We start from the raw sequence: 17693 nt of genomic DNA on the forward strand, positions 1-17693 counted from the left end.
AAACTTTACGTCTCGACCATTTCGAGACTCCTCGTCATGTCCGTGATCACATCCGGGACTCCGAACAACCTTCGGTACATCAAAATGCATAAACTTATAATATAACTGTCATCGTAACCTTAAGCGTGCGGACCCTACGGGTTCGAGAACAATGTAGACATGACCGAGACACGTCTCTGGTCAATAACCAATAGCGGGACCTGGATGCCCATATTGGCTCCTACATATTCTACGAAGATCTTTATCGGTAAGACCGCATAACAACATACGTTGTTCCCTTTGTCATCGGTATGTTACTTGCCCGAGATTCGATCGTCGGTATCCAATACCTAGTTCAATCTCGTTACCGGCAAGTCTCTTTACTCGTTCCGTAATACATCATCTCACAACTAACATATTAGTTGTAATGCTTGCAAGGCTTATGTGATGTGTATTACCGAGAGGGCCCAGAGATACCTCTCCGACAATCGGAGTGACAAATCCTAATCTCGAAATACGCCAACCCAACATCGACCATTGGAGACACCTGTAGTACTCCTTTATAATCACCCAGTTACGTTGTGACGTTTGGTAGTACCCAAAGTGTTCCTCCGGTAAACGGGAGTTGCATAATCTCATAGTCATAGGAACATGTATAAGTCATGAAGAAAGCAATATCAACATACTAAACGATCGGGTGCTAAGCTAATGGAATGGGTCATGTCAATCAGATCATTCTGCTAATGATGTGACCTCGTTAATCAAATAACAACTCATTGTTCATGGTTAGGAAACATAACCATCTTTGATTAACGAGCTAGTCAAGTAGAGGCATACTAGTGACACTTTGTTTGTCTATGTATTCACACATGTATTATGTTTCCGGTAAATACAATTCTAGCATGAATAAGAAACATTTATCATGATTATAAGGAAATAAATAATAACTTTATTATTGCCTCTAGGGCATATTTCCTTCAGTCTCCCACTTGCACTAGAGTCAATAATCTAGATTACACTGTAATGATTCTAACACCCATGTAGCCTTGGTGCTGATCATGTTTTGCTCGTGGAAGAGGCTTAGTCAATGGGTCTGCAACATTCAGATCCGTATGTATCTTGCAAATCTCTATGTCTCCCACCTGGACTAGATCCCGGATGGAGTTGAAGCGTCTCTTGATGTGTTTGGTCCTTTTGTGAAATCTGGATTCCTTTGCCAAGGCAATTGCACCAGTATTGTCACAAAAATTTTCATTGGACCCGATGCACTAGGTATGACACCTAGATCGGATATGAACTCCTTCATCCAGACTCCTTCATTTGCTGCTTCCGAAGCAGCTATGTATTCCGCTTCACATGTAGATCCCGCTACGACGCTTTGTTTAGAACTGCACCAACTGACAGCTCCACCGTTTAATGTAAACACGTATCCGGTTTGCGATTTAGAATCGTCCGGATCAGTGTCAAAGCTTGCATCAACGTAACCTTTTGCGATGAGCTCTTTGTCACCTCCATATATGAGAAACATATCCTTAGTCCTTTTCAGGTATTTCATGATGTTCTTGACCGCTGTCCAGTGATCCACTCCTGGATTACTTTGGTACCTCCCTGCTAAACTTATAGCAAGGCATACATCAGGTCTGGTACACAGCATTGCATACATGATAGATCCTATGGCTGATGCATAGGGAACATCTTTCATATTCTCTCTATCTTTTGCAGTGGTCGGGCATTGAGTCTTACTCAATTTCACACCTTGTAACACAGGCAAGAACCCTTTCTTCGCTTGATCCATTTTGAACTTCTTCAAAATTTTGTCAAGGTATGTGCTTTGTGAAAGTCCAATTAAGCGTTTTGATCTATCTCTATAGATCTTAATGCCTAATATGTAAGCAGCTTCACCGAGGTCTTTCATTGAAAAACTTTTATTCAAGTATCCCTTTATGCTATCCAGAAATTCTATATCATTTCTAATCAGTAATATGTCATCCACATATAATATCAGAAATGCTACAGAGCTCCCACTCACTTTCTTGTAAATACAGGCTTCTCCGAAAGTCTGTATAAAACCAAATGCTTTGATCACACTATCAAAACGTTTATTCCAACTCCGAGAGGCTTGCACCAGTCCATAAATGGATCGCTGGAGCTTGCACACTTTGTTAGCTCCCTTTGGATCGACAAAACCTTCTGGTTGCATCATATACAACTCTTCTTCCAGAAATCCATTCAGGAATGCAGTTTTGACATCCATCTGCCAAATTTCATAATCATAAAATGCGGCAATTGCTAACATGATTCGGACGGACTTAAGCATCGCTACGGGTGGGAAGGTCTCATCGTAGTCAATCCCTTGAACTTGCCGAAAACCTTTTGCGACAAGTCGAGCTTTGTAGACAGTAACATTACCATCAGCGTCAGTCTTCTTCTTAAAGATCCATTTATTCTCAATTGCTTGCCGATCATCGGGCAAGTCAACCAAAGTCCATACTTTGTTCTCATACATGGATCCCATCTCAGATTTCATGGCTTCAAGCCACTTTGCGGAATCTGGGCTCACCATCGCTTCTTCATAGTTCGTAGGTTCATCATGATCTAGTAGCATGACCTCCAGAACAGGATTACCGTACCACTCTGGTGCGGATCTTACTCTGGTTGATCTACGAGGTTCAGCAGTATCTTGATATGAAGTTTCATGATCATTATCATTGGCTTCTTCACTAACTGGTGTAGGTGTCACTGAAACAGTTTTCTGTGATGAACTACTCTCCAGTAAGGGAGCAGGTACAGTTACCTCGTCAAGTTCTACTTTCCTCCCACTCACTTCTTTCGAGAGAAACTCCTTCTCTAGAAAGGATCCATTCTTAGCAACGAATGTCTTGCCTTCGGATCTGTGATAGAAGGTGTACCCAATAGTCTCCTTTGGGTATCCTATGAAGACACATTTCTCCGATTTGGGTTCGAGCTTATCAGGTTGAAGCTTTTTCACATAAGCATCGCAGCCCCAAACTTTAAGAAACGACAACTTTGGTTTCTTGCCAAACCACAGTTCATAAGGCGTCGTCTCAACGGATTTTGATGGTGCCCTATTTAACGTGAATGCGGCCGTCTCTAAAGCATATCCCCAAAATGATATTGGTAAATCAGTAAGAGACATCATAGATCGCACCATATCTAGTAAAGTACGATTACGACGTTTGGACACACCATTACGCTGTGGTGTTCCGGGTGGCGTGAGTTGCGAAACTATTCCACAGTTTTTCAAATGTACACCAAACTCGTAACTCAAATATTCTCCTCCACGATCAGATCGTAGAAACTTTATTTTCTTGTTACGATGATTTTCAACTTCACTCTGAAATTCTTTGAACTTTTCAAATGTTTCAGACTTATGTTTCATTAAGTAGATATACCCATATCTGCTTAAATCATCTGTGAAGGTGAGAAAATAACGATATCCGCCACGAGCCTCAATATTCATTGGGCCACATACATCGGTATGTATGATTCCCAACAAATCTGTTGCTCTCTCCATAGTACCGGAGAACGGTGTTTTAGTCATCTTGCCCATGAGGCATGGTTCGCAAGTACCAAGTGATTCATAATCAAGTGGTTCCAAAAGTCCGTCAGTATGGAGTTTCTTCATGCGCTTTATACCGATATGACCTAAACGACAGTGCCACAAATAAGTTGCACTTTCATTATCAACTCTGCATCTTTTGGCTTCAACATTATGAATATGTGTATTACTACTATCGAGATTCAATAAGAATAGACCACTCTTCAAGGGTGCATGACCATAAAAGATATTACTCATATAAATAGAACAACCATTATTCTCTGATTTAAATGAATAACCGCCTCACATTAAACAAGATCCAGATATAATGTTCATGCTCAACGCTGGCACCAAATAACAATTATTTAGGTCTAATATTAATCCCGAAGGTAGATGTAGAGGTAGCGTGCCGACCGCGATTACATCAACTTTGGAACCATTTCCCACGCGCATCGTCACCTCGTCCTTTGCCAGTGCCCGCTTATTCCGTAGTCCCTGTTTCGAGTTGCAAATATTAGCAACAGAACCAGTATCAAATACCCAGGTGCTACTGCGAGCTCTAGTAAGGTACATATCAATAACATGTATATCACATATACCTTTGTTCACCTTGCCATCCTTCTTATCCGCCAAATACTTGGGGCAGTTCCGCTTCCAGTGACCAGTCTGCTTGCAGTAGAAGCACTCAGTTTCAGGCTTAGGTCCAGACTTGGGTTTCTTCTCTTGAGCAGCAACTGGCTTGCTGTTCTTCTTGAAGTTCTCTTTCTTCTTTCCTTTGCCCTTTTTCTTGAAACTAGTGGTTTTGTTAACCATCAACACTTGATGCTCCTTTTTGATTTCTACCTCCGCAGCTTTCAGCATTGCGAAGAGCTCGGGAATAGTCTTGTTCATCCCTTGCATATTATAGTTCATCACGAAGCTCTTGTAGCTTGGTGGCAGTGATTGGAGAATTCTGTCAATGACGCAATCATCCGGAAGATTAACTCCCAATTGAATCAAGTGATTATTATACCCAGACATTTTGAGTATATGCTCACTGACAGAACTGTTCTCCTCCATCTTACAGCTATAGAATTTATTGGAGACTTCATATCTCTCAATTCGGGCATTTGCTTGAAATATTAACTTCAACTCCTGGAACATCTCATATGCTCCATGACGTTCAAAACGTCGTTGAAGTCCCGATTCTAAGCCGTAAAGCATGGCACACTGAACTATCGAGTAGTCATCAGCTTTGCTCTGCCAGACGTTCATAACATCTGGTGTTGCTCCAGCAGCAGGCCTGGCACCCAGCGGTGCTTCCAGGACGTAATTTTTCTGTGCAGCAATGAGGATAATCCTCAAGTTACGGACCCAGTCCGTGTAATTGCTACCATCATCTTTCAACTTTGCTTTCTCAAGGAACGCATTAAAATTCAACGGAACAACAGCACGAGCCATCTATCTACAATCAACATAAACAAGCAAGATACTATCAGGTACTAAGTTCATGATAAATTTAAGTTCAATTAATCATATTATTTAAGAACTCCCACTTATATAGACATCCCTCTAATCCTCTAAGTGATTACGTGATCCAAATCAACTAAACCATGACCGATCATCACGTGAGATGGAGTAGTTTTCAATGGTGAACATCGTTATGTTGATCATATCTACTATATGATTCACGCTCGACCTTTCGGTCTCCGTGTTCCGAGGCCATATCTGCATATGCTAGGCTCGTCAAGTTTAACCTGAGTATTCTGCGTGTGCAAAACTGGCTTGCAGCCGTTGTAGATGGACGTAGAGCTTATCACACCCGATCATCACGTGGTGTCTGGGCACGACGAACTTTGGCAACGGTGCATACTCAGGGAGAACACTTCTTGATAATTTAGTGAGAGATCATCTTATAATGCTACCGTCAATCAAAGCAAGATAAGATGCATAAAAAGATAAACATCACATGCAATCAATATAAGTGATATGATATGGCCATCATCATCTTGTGCTTGTGATCTCCATCTCCAGAAGCACAGTCATGATCACCATCGTCACCGGCGCGACACCTTGATCTCCATCGTAGCATCGTTGTCGTCTTGCTAATCTTATGCTTTCACGACTATTACTACCGTTTAGTAATAAAGTAAAACATTACATCGCGATTGCATTGCATACAATAAAGCGACAACCATATGGCTCCTGCCAGTTGCCGATAACTTGATTACAAAACATGATCATCTCATACAATAAAATTCAGCATCATGCCTTAACCATATCACATCACAACATGCCCTGCAAAAACAAGTTAGACGTCCTCTACTTTGTTGTTGCATGTTTTACGTGGCTGCTACGGGCTTAAGTAAGAACCAATCTTACCTACGCATCAAAACCACAACGATAGTTTGTCAAATAGACTCCGTTTTAACCTTCGCAAGGACCGGGCGTAGCCATACTTGGTTCAACTAAAGTTGGAGAGACAGTCGCCCGCAAGCCATCTCTGTGCAAAACACGTCGAGGGAACCGGTCTCGCGTAAGCGTACGCGTAAGGTTGGTCCGGGTCATCTCGTCCAACAATACCGCCGAACCAAAGTATGACATGCTGGTAGGCAGTATGACTTGTATCGTCCACAACTCACTTGTGTTCTACTCGTGCATATAACATCAACATAAATAACCTAGGCTCTAATACCACTGTTGGGTTTCGTAGTAATTTCAAAAAATTTCCTACGCACACGCAAGATCATGTGATGCATAGCAACGAGGGGAGAGTGTTGTCTACGTACCCAACACAGACCGACTGCGGAAGCGATGACACGACGTAGAGGAAGTAGTCGTACGTCTTCACGATCCAACCGATCAAGCACCGAAACTACAGCACCTCCGAGTTCGAGCACACGTTCAGCTCGATGACGATCCCCGGACTCCGATCCAGCAAAGTGTCGGGGAAGAGTTCCATCAGCACGACGGCGTGGTGATGATCTTGATGAACTACAGCAGCAGGGCTTCGCCTAAACTCCGCTACAGTATTATCAAGGAATATGGTGGCAGGGGGCACCGCACACGGCTAAGGAATAGATCACGTGGATCAACTTGTGTCAACTTGTGTGTTTAGAGGTGCCCCTGCCTCCGTATATAAAGGAGGAGAGGAGGGGAGGCTGGCCGGCCAAGGGGGGGAGGCGCAGGAGAGTCCTACTCCCTCTGGGAGTAGGATTCCCCCTCCAATCCTAGTCCAACTAGGATTCCTCGGAGGGGAAAAGAGGAGGAGGGGGCCGGCCACCTCTCCTAGTCCTAATAGGACTAGGGGAAGGGGGGGCGCGCAGCCCATCTAGGGCAGCCCCTTCTCTTTTCCACTAAGGCCCACTATGGCCCAAATAGCTCCCGGGGGGTTCCGGTAACCCTCCCGGTATTCCGGTAAAATCCCGATTTCACCCGGAACACTTCCGATATCCAAATATAGGCTTCCAATATATCAATCTTTACGTCTCGACCATTTCGAGACTCCTCGTCATGTCCGTGATCACATCCGGGACTCCGAACAACCTTCGGTACATCAAAATGCATAAACTCATAATATAACTGTCATCGTAACCTTAAGCGTGCGGACCCTACGGGTTCGAGAACAATGTAGACATGACCGAGACACGTCTCTGGTCAATAACCAATAGCGGGACCTGGATGCCCATATTGGCTCCTACATATTCTACGAAGATCTTTATCGGTAAGACCGCATAACAACATACGTTGTTCCCTTTGTCATCGGTATGTTACTTGCCCGAGATTCGATCGTCGGTATCCAATACCTAGTTCAATCTCGTTACTGGCAAGTCTCTTTACTCGTTCCGTAATACATCATCTCACAACTAACATATTAGTTGTGATGCTTGCAAGGCTTATGTGATGTGTATTACCGAGAGGGCCCAGAGATACCTCTCCGACAATCGGAGTGACAAATCCTAATCTCGAAATACGCCAACCCAACATCGACCATTGGAGACACCTATAGTACTCCTTTATAATCACCCAGTTACGTTGTGACGTTTGGTAGTACCCAAAGTGTTCCTCCGGTAAACGGGAGTTGCATAATCTCATAGTCATAGGAACATGTATAAGTCATGAAGAAAGCAATAGCAACATACTAAACGATCGGGTGCTAAGCTAATGGAATGGGTCATGTCAATCAGATCATTCTGCTAATGATGTGACCTCGTTAATCAAATAACAACTCATTGTTCATGGTTAGGAAACATAACCATCTTTGATTAACGAGCTAGTCAAGTAGAGGCATACTAGTGACACTTTGTTTGTCTATGTATTCACACATGTATTATGTTTCCGGTAAATACAATTCTAGCATGAATAATAAACATTTATCATGATTATAAGGAAATAAATAATAACTTTATTATTGCCTCTAGGGCATATTTCCTTCAGGATCGAGGCGGGGCCGGAGAAGAGGACGAAGACTGGGGACGGGGCTGCGCCGGCGAGGGGGCGCCGGATCCGGCCGGGGCGCGACGGCGGACAAGGTCCGGCCGGCGAGCGCGGGAGGCATGCGGCGGCCTCGGGCGGGGTCGCCCGCGGGCGGCGTCTGCGAGGAGATGGGCTCGGGGGGCCCGATTCGGGCCTCGCCGGGCAGGCGGCGCGGGGCGGCGGCGGGAGACACGTGGCGGCGCACCATTGGTTGGGGCACGGCGGCGGACGCGTCCGGTCCGGGTCGGACGTTTCCGGGCGCGGAGGAAGGAGGCTAGGGTTTCGGGGGGAATTCATCCGCGAATTTTGGGGGAGGAAGACATATTTATAGATTCTGGGAGCTAGGAGAGTCCAAATGAGGAGCGGTTTTCGCCCACACGATCGTGATCGAACGACCGAGAGCATGGAGGGGAGTTTTCTGGGTTTTGGGCCACTCTGGAAGGGGTGTTGGGCTGCAACAAAAGAGGGCTTTTACGGTTACCCGGTTAACCGTTGGAGTATCAAACGACCTCCAAATGGCACGAAACTTGACAGGCGGTCTACCGGTGGTATACCAAGGCCGCTTGGCAAACCTCGGGCCATTCCGAGAAAGTTTAACACCCACTCACAACAGGAGACAAAAGGAGGACGCCGGAAGACATAGGAGTGCCGGATTGCAAAACGGACAACGGGGAAAATGCTCGGATGCAAGAGATGAACACGTATGCAAAATGAGATGCACATGATGGCATGATAAAATGCAACACGCAAGCAAATGACATGGCAACGAAGGCGAATAACTGGCGGACACCTGGCACATCAGATCCGGGGCGTTACAACACTCCTCCACTAACAAGAGATCTCATCCCGAGATCTTAGGACCGAGACGGAAGGGAAAAAGGGATGAGGTGAAACCAGCACTCAAGAGAAGAAGCAAAGAATCGAGAGCACTCGAGAAGAAGAAAGGAACGACGAGATGAGAATCGAAATCTCATGGAATCAGATAGACTATGAAACCACTCCGGTTAGAACAAGATAAGAAACGAATAAGACTGAAAGGATTTAGGCAACACTCCAGCTAAAAATGGAAGGAATAGAACATGAACTTGAGAGGATGGAGTGATACTTGATGAACTCTTGCAGAATGAATTAAATCATGAAGAACCACCGTGAAGAACTCCGATGACAAAAAGATGATGAGATAGAAATGAAGGATGAAAGAATAAAATTAAACCTTGCGGTGATTTAGATGGAGGTTCCGTCGAAATATCCGAGGAAAATTTGAACTCCGGAAAAGAAAAGATGAAAACACTTGGAACTAGAATTTATTCATCAAGAACAAACTCCGAAGGAAGGGATTACTCGCTTGGATATTGTATGCTTATCCTTCATCAAATTAAATTGATGACAAGCAATGGATTTTTCATACTACTTATTCTTCTTGAAAAGGATTAAGAAGTGGCATATCGCAAACTTTGAGAAAGTCTTCATGAACCACCGGTAGGATTGAAAGAACGAATGAAATAATATGATAAACAAGGAAAAGAATCTTGAACGAACCACCGTAAGAATTCAAAAATGACTAACGAACGAGAATGAATCACCGTGAAGAATTTGAAGAACCAATATGCTCGAGGGGATTTAGATGCAAAAGAATCAAAGAGAAAATGAGCTGATTAAAGAACACTTGAATGAAGCACCGGGATAAATAGAGAACGATAACTGGAATGATGGCCTCCGGTGAAAAGAAATGGGAAAACAACTCCTGGCATACTCCGGATGGGTAAGAAAGAATATCTTACAAACGGAATAATTCAAGACGATAGCATGAAACTAGCACCACGAAACTTCGAGAGAACGGGCAAGAGGAAAAACTTCTTCGATCTTCAAAGCTGAGAAAGACGACGAGAAACACCACCGAAATTACTGAGATACTCCGAGAGAATGAAAACCAAAAAGGTTGAGCCAACAATGAAAAGAATTTGAAAGCGATCTTGGAGAAGGCATGTGACTGATGGGATCCATTCTTACATCACACTTGAAAAGAATTGAGAATAACTCCGGGGAAATTAGAAGAGTCAGGTAAGATCCTGGGAAAAAACCTGTGGGTTAGGGCCCACTGACGAGATAACACCGTTGAAAAGGATTGTTGAAGAGGTAGATGATGCACCGGAATAATTGAAATATTTGAAAGAGGTGACAACCTCGAATTAATTCAAACACAGACAAATCTATTGAGATTTCTTAAACACTCCGGAAGGATAAACTGGCGAGAGGCGAACGAGCAAGGAAAAACACTTAAGCCGAGGAAAATGAATATGATCAATCCGAAAAACTTGAATTAAGTCCACCGGAAAGAAAAGAGATGAAGAATGTCAAACAAAAAAGAATTCACCGGTTGAGACAATTGACGAAAGACTGAAGAGGCTCCGCACGAATGAAATTGATGCTCGAAACAGACTCAGACTCCGGGAAGAAAAAGGGTGGGAGGGCGGGAAAACAAAGGCAACTTGGAAGGGAGAACCAACGAGTATCTTGAAGAGAAAACATCGGTTAAAATCATTGAGGAAAGAAGGCAAAGACTTCGCACGAGTAGAAAGCATACTCGATTACGGAATCCGGTTTCGAGAGGAAGAAGGGTGGGTGGGTGGGAAAATAAAACAACTAAGGATTGAACTTGGCAAAGATGAAGAGGCTCGAGTCAACTTGACGAGAAATGCACCGGATCAAAAGAGCTGAGAACCAACGAACGAAAAACTAACCGCGTGATCCTAAAGAAAAATTTGAAGGGAAGAGGAGTAATTCAAAACACCTGCGTCAAGATTCCTTACCAGAGCGACAAAGAGGCTGAGGAGTAAAAATAATTCCTACTCTCCGATATAAGTAGACTCAGAAATCAGTTTTCTTCTAGACTCAACAATGGCCAAACTACACGATCAATCAAGGGGGCTCCTAGGGTCGGTCGAGGCTCTGATACCAACTTGTCACGCCCAATATGCGACCCTATCCAAAAGGAACTCGAAGGTCCCACCAAGGATAGACCCGCATATTGAAACGCTTTTGCAAGGTGGATATCATTACATCAACATTACATAATAGATGGGGATACATACATAAGGCATACAATGCCACTCGAATACAACATTACAATACATCAGAGCACCATCCGACTACGGATGAAACACAAACAGAAACTCAAACGACATCCACCCTGCTAGCCCAGGCTGCCGACCTGGAACCTATCCCCTGATCGAAGAAGCAGAAGAAGAACTCAACGCAAGCAAGCATCGCTCTCGCGTCATGATCATCGCATAACCTGTACCTACAACTGTTGTTGTAGTAATCTGTGAGCCACGAGGACTCAGCAATCTCATTACCATGGGTATCAAGACTAGCAAAGCTTAATGGGAAAGGAAGGGGTACAGTGGTGAGGTTGCAGCAGCGACTAAGCAATGTATGGTGGCTAACTTACGCAAATAAGAGCGAGAAGAGAAGCAAAGGAACGGTCGTGAACTAGCAATGATCAAGAGGTGATCCTGAACTCCTACTTACGTCAAACATAACCCAGAAACCGTGTTCACTTCCAGGACTCAGCCGAAAAGAGACCATCACGGCTACACACATGGTTGATGCGTTTTAATTCGGATATGGTGTCAAGTTATCTACAACCGGACATTAACAAATTCCCATCTGCCACATAACCGCGGGCACGGCTTTCGAAAGTTTATACCCTGTAGGGGTGTCCCAACTTAGCCCATGATAAGCTCTCGCGATCAACGAAGGATATTCTTTCTCCCAGGAAGACCCGATCAGTCTCGGAATCCTGGTTTACAAGACATTTCGACAATGGTAAAACAAGACCAGCAAAGCCGCCCGATGCGCCGACAATCCCGATAGGAGCTGCACATATCTCGTTCTCAGGGCAACACCGAATGAGCAATCCGTACAACTAAAACCAGACCTCAAGTTTCCCTGAGGGGGCGCTGCAAAGGGCTCTAGTTCGGAGCAACACTTAGATAAGCACTGGCCGGGGGGGGGGGGCTATAATAAAGATGACCCTCGGGTTAATTACTCCCAAGGGAAATGTAGGTGGTGGTGAGGCAAATGGTAAAACCAAGGTTGGGCCTTGCTGGAGGAGTTTTATTCAAAGCGAACTGTCAAGGGGGTCCTATAAATCACCCAACCACGTAAGGAACGCAAAATCCGGGAACATAACACCGGTATGACGGAAACTAGGGCGGCAAGAATGGAACAAAACACCAGGCATAAGGCCGAGCCTTCCACCCTTTACCAAATATATAGATGCATTAATTAAATAAGAGATATTGTGATATCCCACCAAAATCCTGTCCACCATGGAGCAATCTTCAACTTCACCTGCAACTAACAACGCTATAAGAGGGGCTGAGCAAAGCGGTAACATAGCCGAGCAATGGTTTGCTTGGAAGGGTGTCAAAGGTTAGAGGTTCATGGCAATTTGGGAGGCTGGAAGAGCAAATGATAGGTAACACAGCAAAGCGATAGAACGAAGCAACTAGCATAGCAATGATAGTAGTGAGATCCAAGGTAGCGGTCATCTTGCCTGAAATCCCGCTAGGAAGAAGAACGAGTCCATGAAGAAGACGAAGCCACGAAGATGAACCAAGCGTAGACGAACGAGTCCTCACGATCGCAATGAAACGGGAACTATCGAGAAGAAGCACACAACATAGTAAACACACCACACATGAACATGACATGATGCACAAACAAGCATGATGCATGACAAAGCTACATGAAGCTACTCATGGCAAGAGATGATGCAAACAAGAACAACACATCGAAGCAAGTTTAAATGAGGCCGGAAACAACATATAACAATTCCGGTAAGTCCTCATATGCAAATTTCGAAATTGGTCCAGATCTGAATAAACCTTATGGTCAAGTTGTTACACAGCAAGTTAAGATGCACCAAGAGGATCTACACGAAATTCTAGTCAAGTTACATATAAAGTTCATTAGATTCGGAGCTACGGCCTAGAAGATATGAGCAAAACAAGTTAAACATGGCATTGATGCAAAATGCAAACAAACATCAAGCAAACACCTGAAAACAAGGATGCAACATGATAATATGAAACTACATACAAAATCAAGCAAGTTTCATATAGAGCACACTCAAAACGGAGCAACGGTTCAACACATACACTCCAAACATGATATAGTAATAATCTGTCCAAAACAGCAACTAGGCATATTGCAAGCATCAAAACAATATGCTACAACACCTAAATATGAAAACAAAAGGCATGGTCATGAAGTCTAACATATAAACGCTGCTGTGTTACCCACCATTCTAGCGCTATTACGTCCCGCGAGTGATTTCGTTCGCACGATCTACCACGGTGAGTACTTTTCATGCTGCTGTCAAAAATCCATCGGTTGATTTCTTTCCATGTTATGCTTTTGTGCACAATTGAATGACTGGTGGGCCTATTTCCCCGGCGGTCCCAGCTATGTGGTCTATCTTGCGTGCATTCTCGGTGAGAAAAGAGGTGCGCGCTGCAGCGAGCGTCGAATTAGGTGGATCGAACATGGGTCGGCAAAAATATCTCCCTCGTCACCCCCTTTCTCTCCCTCGTCTCTTCCCATCCCGCTCCCCTTGTCTATGCCGCCGCCGCTGCTTCCCCTCTCCCTCTCCCCGCCTCCACCACCACCTCCTCTCCTGCCTCCTCCCCAACCAGCACAGCTAGAGGAGGTGACAGATTGGGAGGCGGGCAAAAGGAACCAGGCGGTTCTCCTTCCATGGTTGGGCCTCGACCTGCCACATCTTCCTCCTCCCAGTCAGGCGAAGAGGAGTGGCGGATCCGCTTCCTCAAGCGAGCAGGGGCGCACGGGGATTCGGATCTCGTTGCGAGAGGCCGCCACCACAGAAGTAGGTCCGCGGTGCCGTCACTCTGCTCAAGCTACTGATTCATCCCGTGCGGCGGCAGAAGGAGGTCCTGCAGCTTGCTTCCGTACTACTCCTTGCCGTGTGGGTCAAAATCTCCAGCGGTGCTGTCGTCTGGGTGAGCCCCCCGTCACGGCTGAGACCAGCTCGCCGCCGTCGGCCATGCCACTCTCGCCGGCGCACGGAGCACCTCCCCTCCAAGCACAGGTCCTCCCCCGCTCCCCTCTGTTCCCTCTCTCTTTCGTACATGAAGAGAGCCATGGTAGCAACACACCAGAGTACCAAATTGGAGGCCAAAGAAGCAGATTTGTCTAATTCTCATACTAGATTTAATGAAGGATGTTGCAGGTCGTTACAACGCCGATTATGGATATGGATTCATCCAGCTGCGCTGGATGAAGGGATGGTTGGAATAAGAATTGCATGTGACAAACAAGTGCTTCCTCTAGGTATTCTTTCTTGCTAATATCATTGAATTTCTCCTGAGATTTCTCCAGACCTTTCCAGATGTGATTTAGTTTTATCTTCTACATATGTTCTTGTAATGTTATCTTAGGTTCCACTTCAACAAAATATCAAACAAGAACCCTAGCAATTTAGACCTTGGAGGCTGCTTGTGGAAATGAAGTGCTTCAGGTTACTCTTTTGACTATTTGTAGTTCAGTGTTTCTATTAACTAGCCGAAGAAGGGATGCAGATGGATTCTATCTCAAGAAAATAACACCAGCCTTTCTTTGAATGTTCTTGCCCAGCCTTTTATATGTGCCATAAATATTTCTTTGTTATGGTTATTTGCTTTGCGTTCTTGATTGAGACGAGCAAGGAGGACCAGTACTATCTAGCTAGGCAATCCCATGTAAGGGAAAGCATCTACAGTTTTTTGTACGAGTCAAACTTATACAGAATACTTCATGGAGGAAGTAATATATGGGTTTTCTTTTCACTTCCTTGCTCTTGCTTACTCCAGTCTCTTGTTTATTGATAAAGGAATCAACTGACATTCCCTTTCGTTCTACAGATGGGATTCCAAATGTCAGGTGGTTTGGTGTAGAGAGGGTGATTACAATGTTTTGGTGATGGACCCACTGAGGCCAAGCCTTGAGCATCTTTTCGTTTAGTTTTATCTTTGTTTGCTGAGATAAGCGAGATAGTACTCATTCCAATTCCGGGTATAGTTTCCCTTTTTTATTATTGGCTGATGAGAAAATATAATGGCATTCCACACTATACTTTTCTGAATCATGCATAAGGGAGGAATCTCTTAAATACTAATACACAAATTTCTCTTTACCCCTTCTGTAATTTTAGCTTGTGTGTCTTGCTTTATGCAGATAATTTGTCTGCATAGCCTTCGAATGGCACATAGTGACCTCAGACTGGAGAATGTTCATGTAAGACCAGTAGACAAACGTTGTCAAAGTAAGCGCCATTCTCTTTCATTCTTATTTTTAGAAATGGCCTTTCTTTATTATTGGTTGGTGAAAAAAATATTATGTCATCCTACACTATACTTTCCTGAAGCATGCATAAGGAATCTCTCAAATACTAATACACAGATTTCTCTTCACCCATTCTGTAGTTTTAACTTCTGAGAAATGCGCAACTACTTTCTAAACCAGTAAGGTAAATTTGTATGCAAGCTATAAAGTTATTGCTTCTCAAGAATGCTATTTTTGAAATCCAATGTTCAGTTACAAAAGAAAAATATTGTACGGGGTTGTTGGAATGGACTAAGTTAGCGGTGTTGTTCAAATGCTATTCTAGGATCTTTGTATGTCAACAGTCTTAAATGATTTTCCCTCTGTTTTACAACCATTTGTGTTGCTAGACCTACTTTCATGTTCTTAGTTGGCAAATAATCAACTTAGAAAAGGTTATTTTAATTCATCATCATACATATAAACATAATAAACTTCGTTTGGTTTATGGAAAATTGATAAGCTCTATTTATTTGTTTCACTGAGCAATCTATTTATCATTGGACTTTTGGATCAGAAAATCTAATTAGTGCAACTTATTTTTTGCATAGTATGTGCATGCTTGATAGGAACAACTAACTCATGTCTCTTAGATAATACTGCGTGAGGCATGCCAGCATGCCGGCCATTCCTCATGTAAATAACTGAATTTGACATTTGAGATGTATTCTTTAAGCATGGTGGTGTACATAAGTGTACTTGTATCACTTGCCTCATGGGATTATTGTCAGCGGCCTGATCTCCTGTTATGCTACCCTTTGTCTGAATGTAGGAAAGATTTCTGATTCTCAGAGAATTATACTATTGAGATGTTCACAAAGGGCGTCCCTAATGCAAGGATGCACTTGAATACTCTTCAGGAGAGCAGGAAAAATTTGCATATTACCTAAATAGGGTTTCCATATTATTTATTTATTTGTTTTGCTTTTGTGCAACAATTAGATTTTCCGACACTAATATTGTTGTTTGTTGCAGACATGGTTGTCACACATGCGTCCTGTCCCAATGGCTCAAATTGTTGGTCCTCGCATGGCAATGTCCCTGCTTGTATTCATGGAGTTGGTCAGCAACTCTCTTATGGCCAGCAACCTCCAATGTTTATTAACCCTCTGCAGGTGAGCAGAGTTAACTTTATTCCCTGATGGATGCAGGCCTTGTTAGCTAGCTAAATTTGAATTTACACTTCCTAACATTATTATGTCGAGTTGGGCTTCTGGATTTTCATGCAAGCTTGTACCATTGATTTTTACCGCAAAGATCCATTACCAATATTTTCTCGTTGTTCTTGCTTCTAACCCATGGTTCACTGAAATTGTCGGGCATTGTTGCGTGGTTACAAATTACCTATCTGCTTTTGTACCAATCATAACTACTTTTTAGTTGTCATTGCCAATAATCTAAACACTTTTTATGTGTTAAGGGAGAGCGATTATGATGCCACTGCCTGCTGCTTTAATATCCAAGGATGATCTTTATGTTATTTATGAGACACCTTCTCTACGGTTAGAAGATCATGGTATATAGAAGTTAAGTGAACTCGGTCTGATGATTGTGTATTTTCTGTTGTTTTATCCCTTAAATATGGATTTGTCTAGCTTTCTCTTGTGATTTACTTATTATTAGAAGTGCTTTTCATTGCCTTGGTATTTTGTTGTTTTTCATTGTGTTAGGGACACAAAAGTTTATCACTATGCCTAAATATCACAGAAGACCTGGAAATAATTCAATATTCCAAAATACTTCAGTCAGACCAGAATACTTCAAAAATGGCAGTTGCATTTGTTGGTCTGATGTACATGAGAAGCCCCCATTTTGTTGGCAATAGATGCATGGTTTCTCAAAAAATAAAAATAACTTCATGTTGTATATGATGTATGGTAGTCATGTGTCTCATGTTCTTCGTGTATCGGATTCCAAGTTTTAGGATGGGTGATAAGGTTCCCATGTTTGATATTTTTTTACTTACGCAAAATTGGTCGATGCTGATGAGAATGGCACCGTCTTCCACACTTATATTTTTAATATACAATGTTCCCAATTTTATTGTTTTACTTTTTTGGTTCAATAAGATTAAGATATACACTTTATCTTGTGCTGAATCTGATGTCGTTCAGATTGTAGGAATTTTAGGATGGGTCACAAGTTTCTCTTGTTGGATGTTTTCTTTCTCTAGGCAATGCATGACATAGATATGTACTCAGGTGGACATGTTGTTGCCGAGTTTGTGTTGATTTGGCGAGAACCATCAATATTAGTTGACAAAAACCATCATGTTATTATGCCTCCATGTTATATTTAGAGGCGCAACCAGATG

The 17693-nt window shown here is 43.3% G+C and overlaps 1 protein-coding gene across 2 annotated transcripts; it reads left to right on the plus strand.

The window, feature by feature from the left end:
* The first annotated feature begins 13590 nt into the window (after positions 1-13590).
* On the plus strand, positions 13591-16479 carry LOC119281092 (protein enabled homolog). 2 transcript variants are annotated; one of them, XR_005138261.1, is made up of 5 exons: positions 13591-14108; positions 14250-14350; positions 14920-15070; positions 15233-15320; positions 16152-16479. XR_005138261.1 is itself a non-coding variant. In XM_037561725.1 (2 exons), exons 1-2 carry the CDS (start codon positions 13620-13622, stop codon positions 14298-14300), a joined length of 540 nt encoding a protein of 179 aa, XP_037417622.1. In that variant the 5' UTR covers positions 13591-13619; the 3' UTR covers positions 14301-14395. The 2 variants fall into 2 exon arrangements, 1 of the variants encoding a protein (XP_037417622.1); XM_037561725.1 differs by lacking the exons at positions 14920-15070; positions 15233-15320; positions 16152-16479 and having other exon boundaries at positions 14250-14395.
* The last annotated feature ends 1214 nt before the right edge of the window (positions 16480-17693 follow it).

Source organism: Triticum dicoccoides, chromosome 3B, assembly GCF_002162155.2.
Source record: "Triticum dicoccoides isolate Atlit2015 ecotype Zavitan chromosome 3B, WEW_v2.0, whole genome shotgun sequence".
NCBI classification, from domain to species: domain Eukaryota; kingdom Viridiplantae; phylum Streptophyta; class Magnoliopsida; order Poales; family Poaceae; genus Triticum; species Triticum dicoccoides.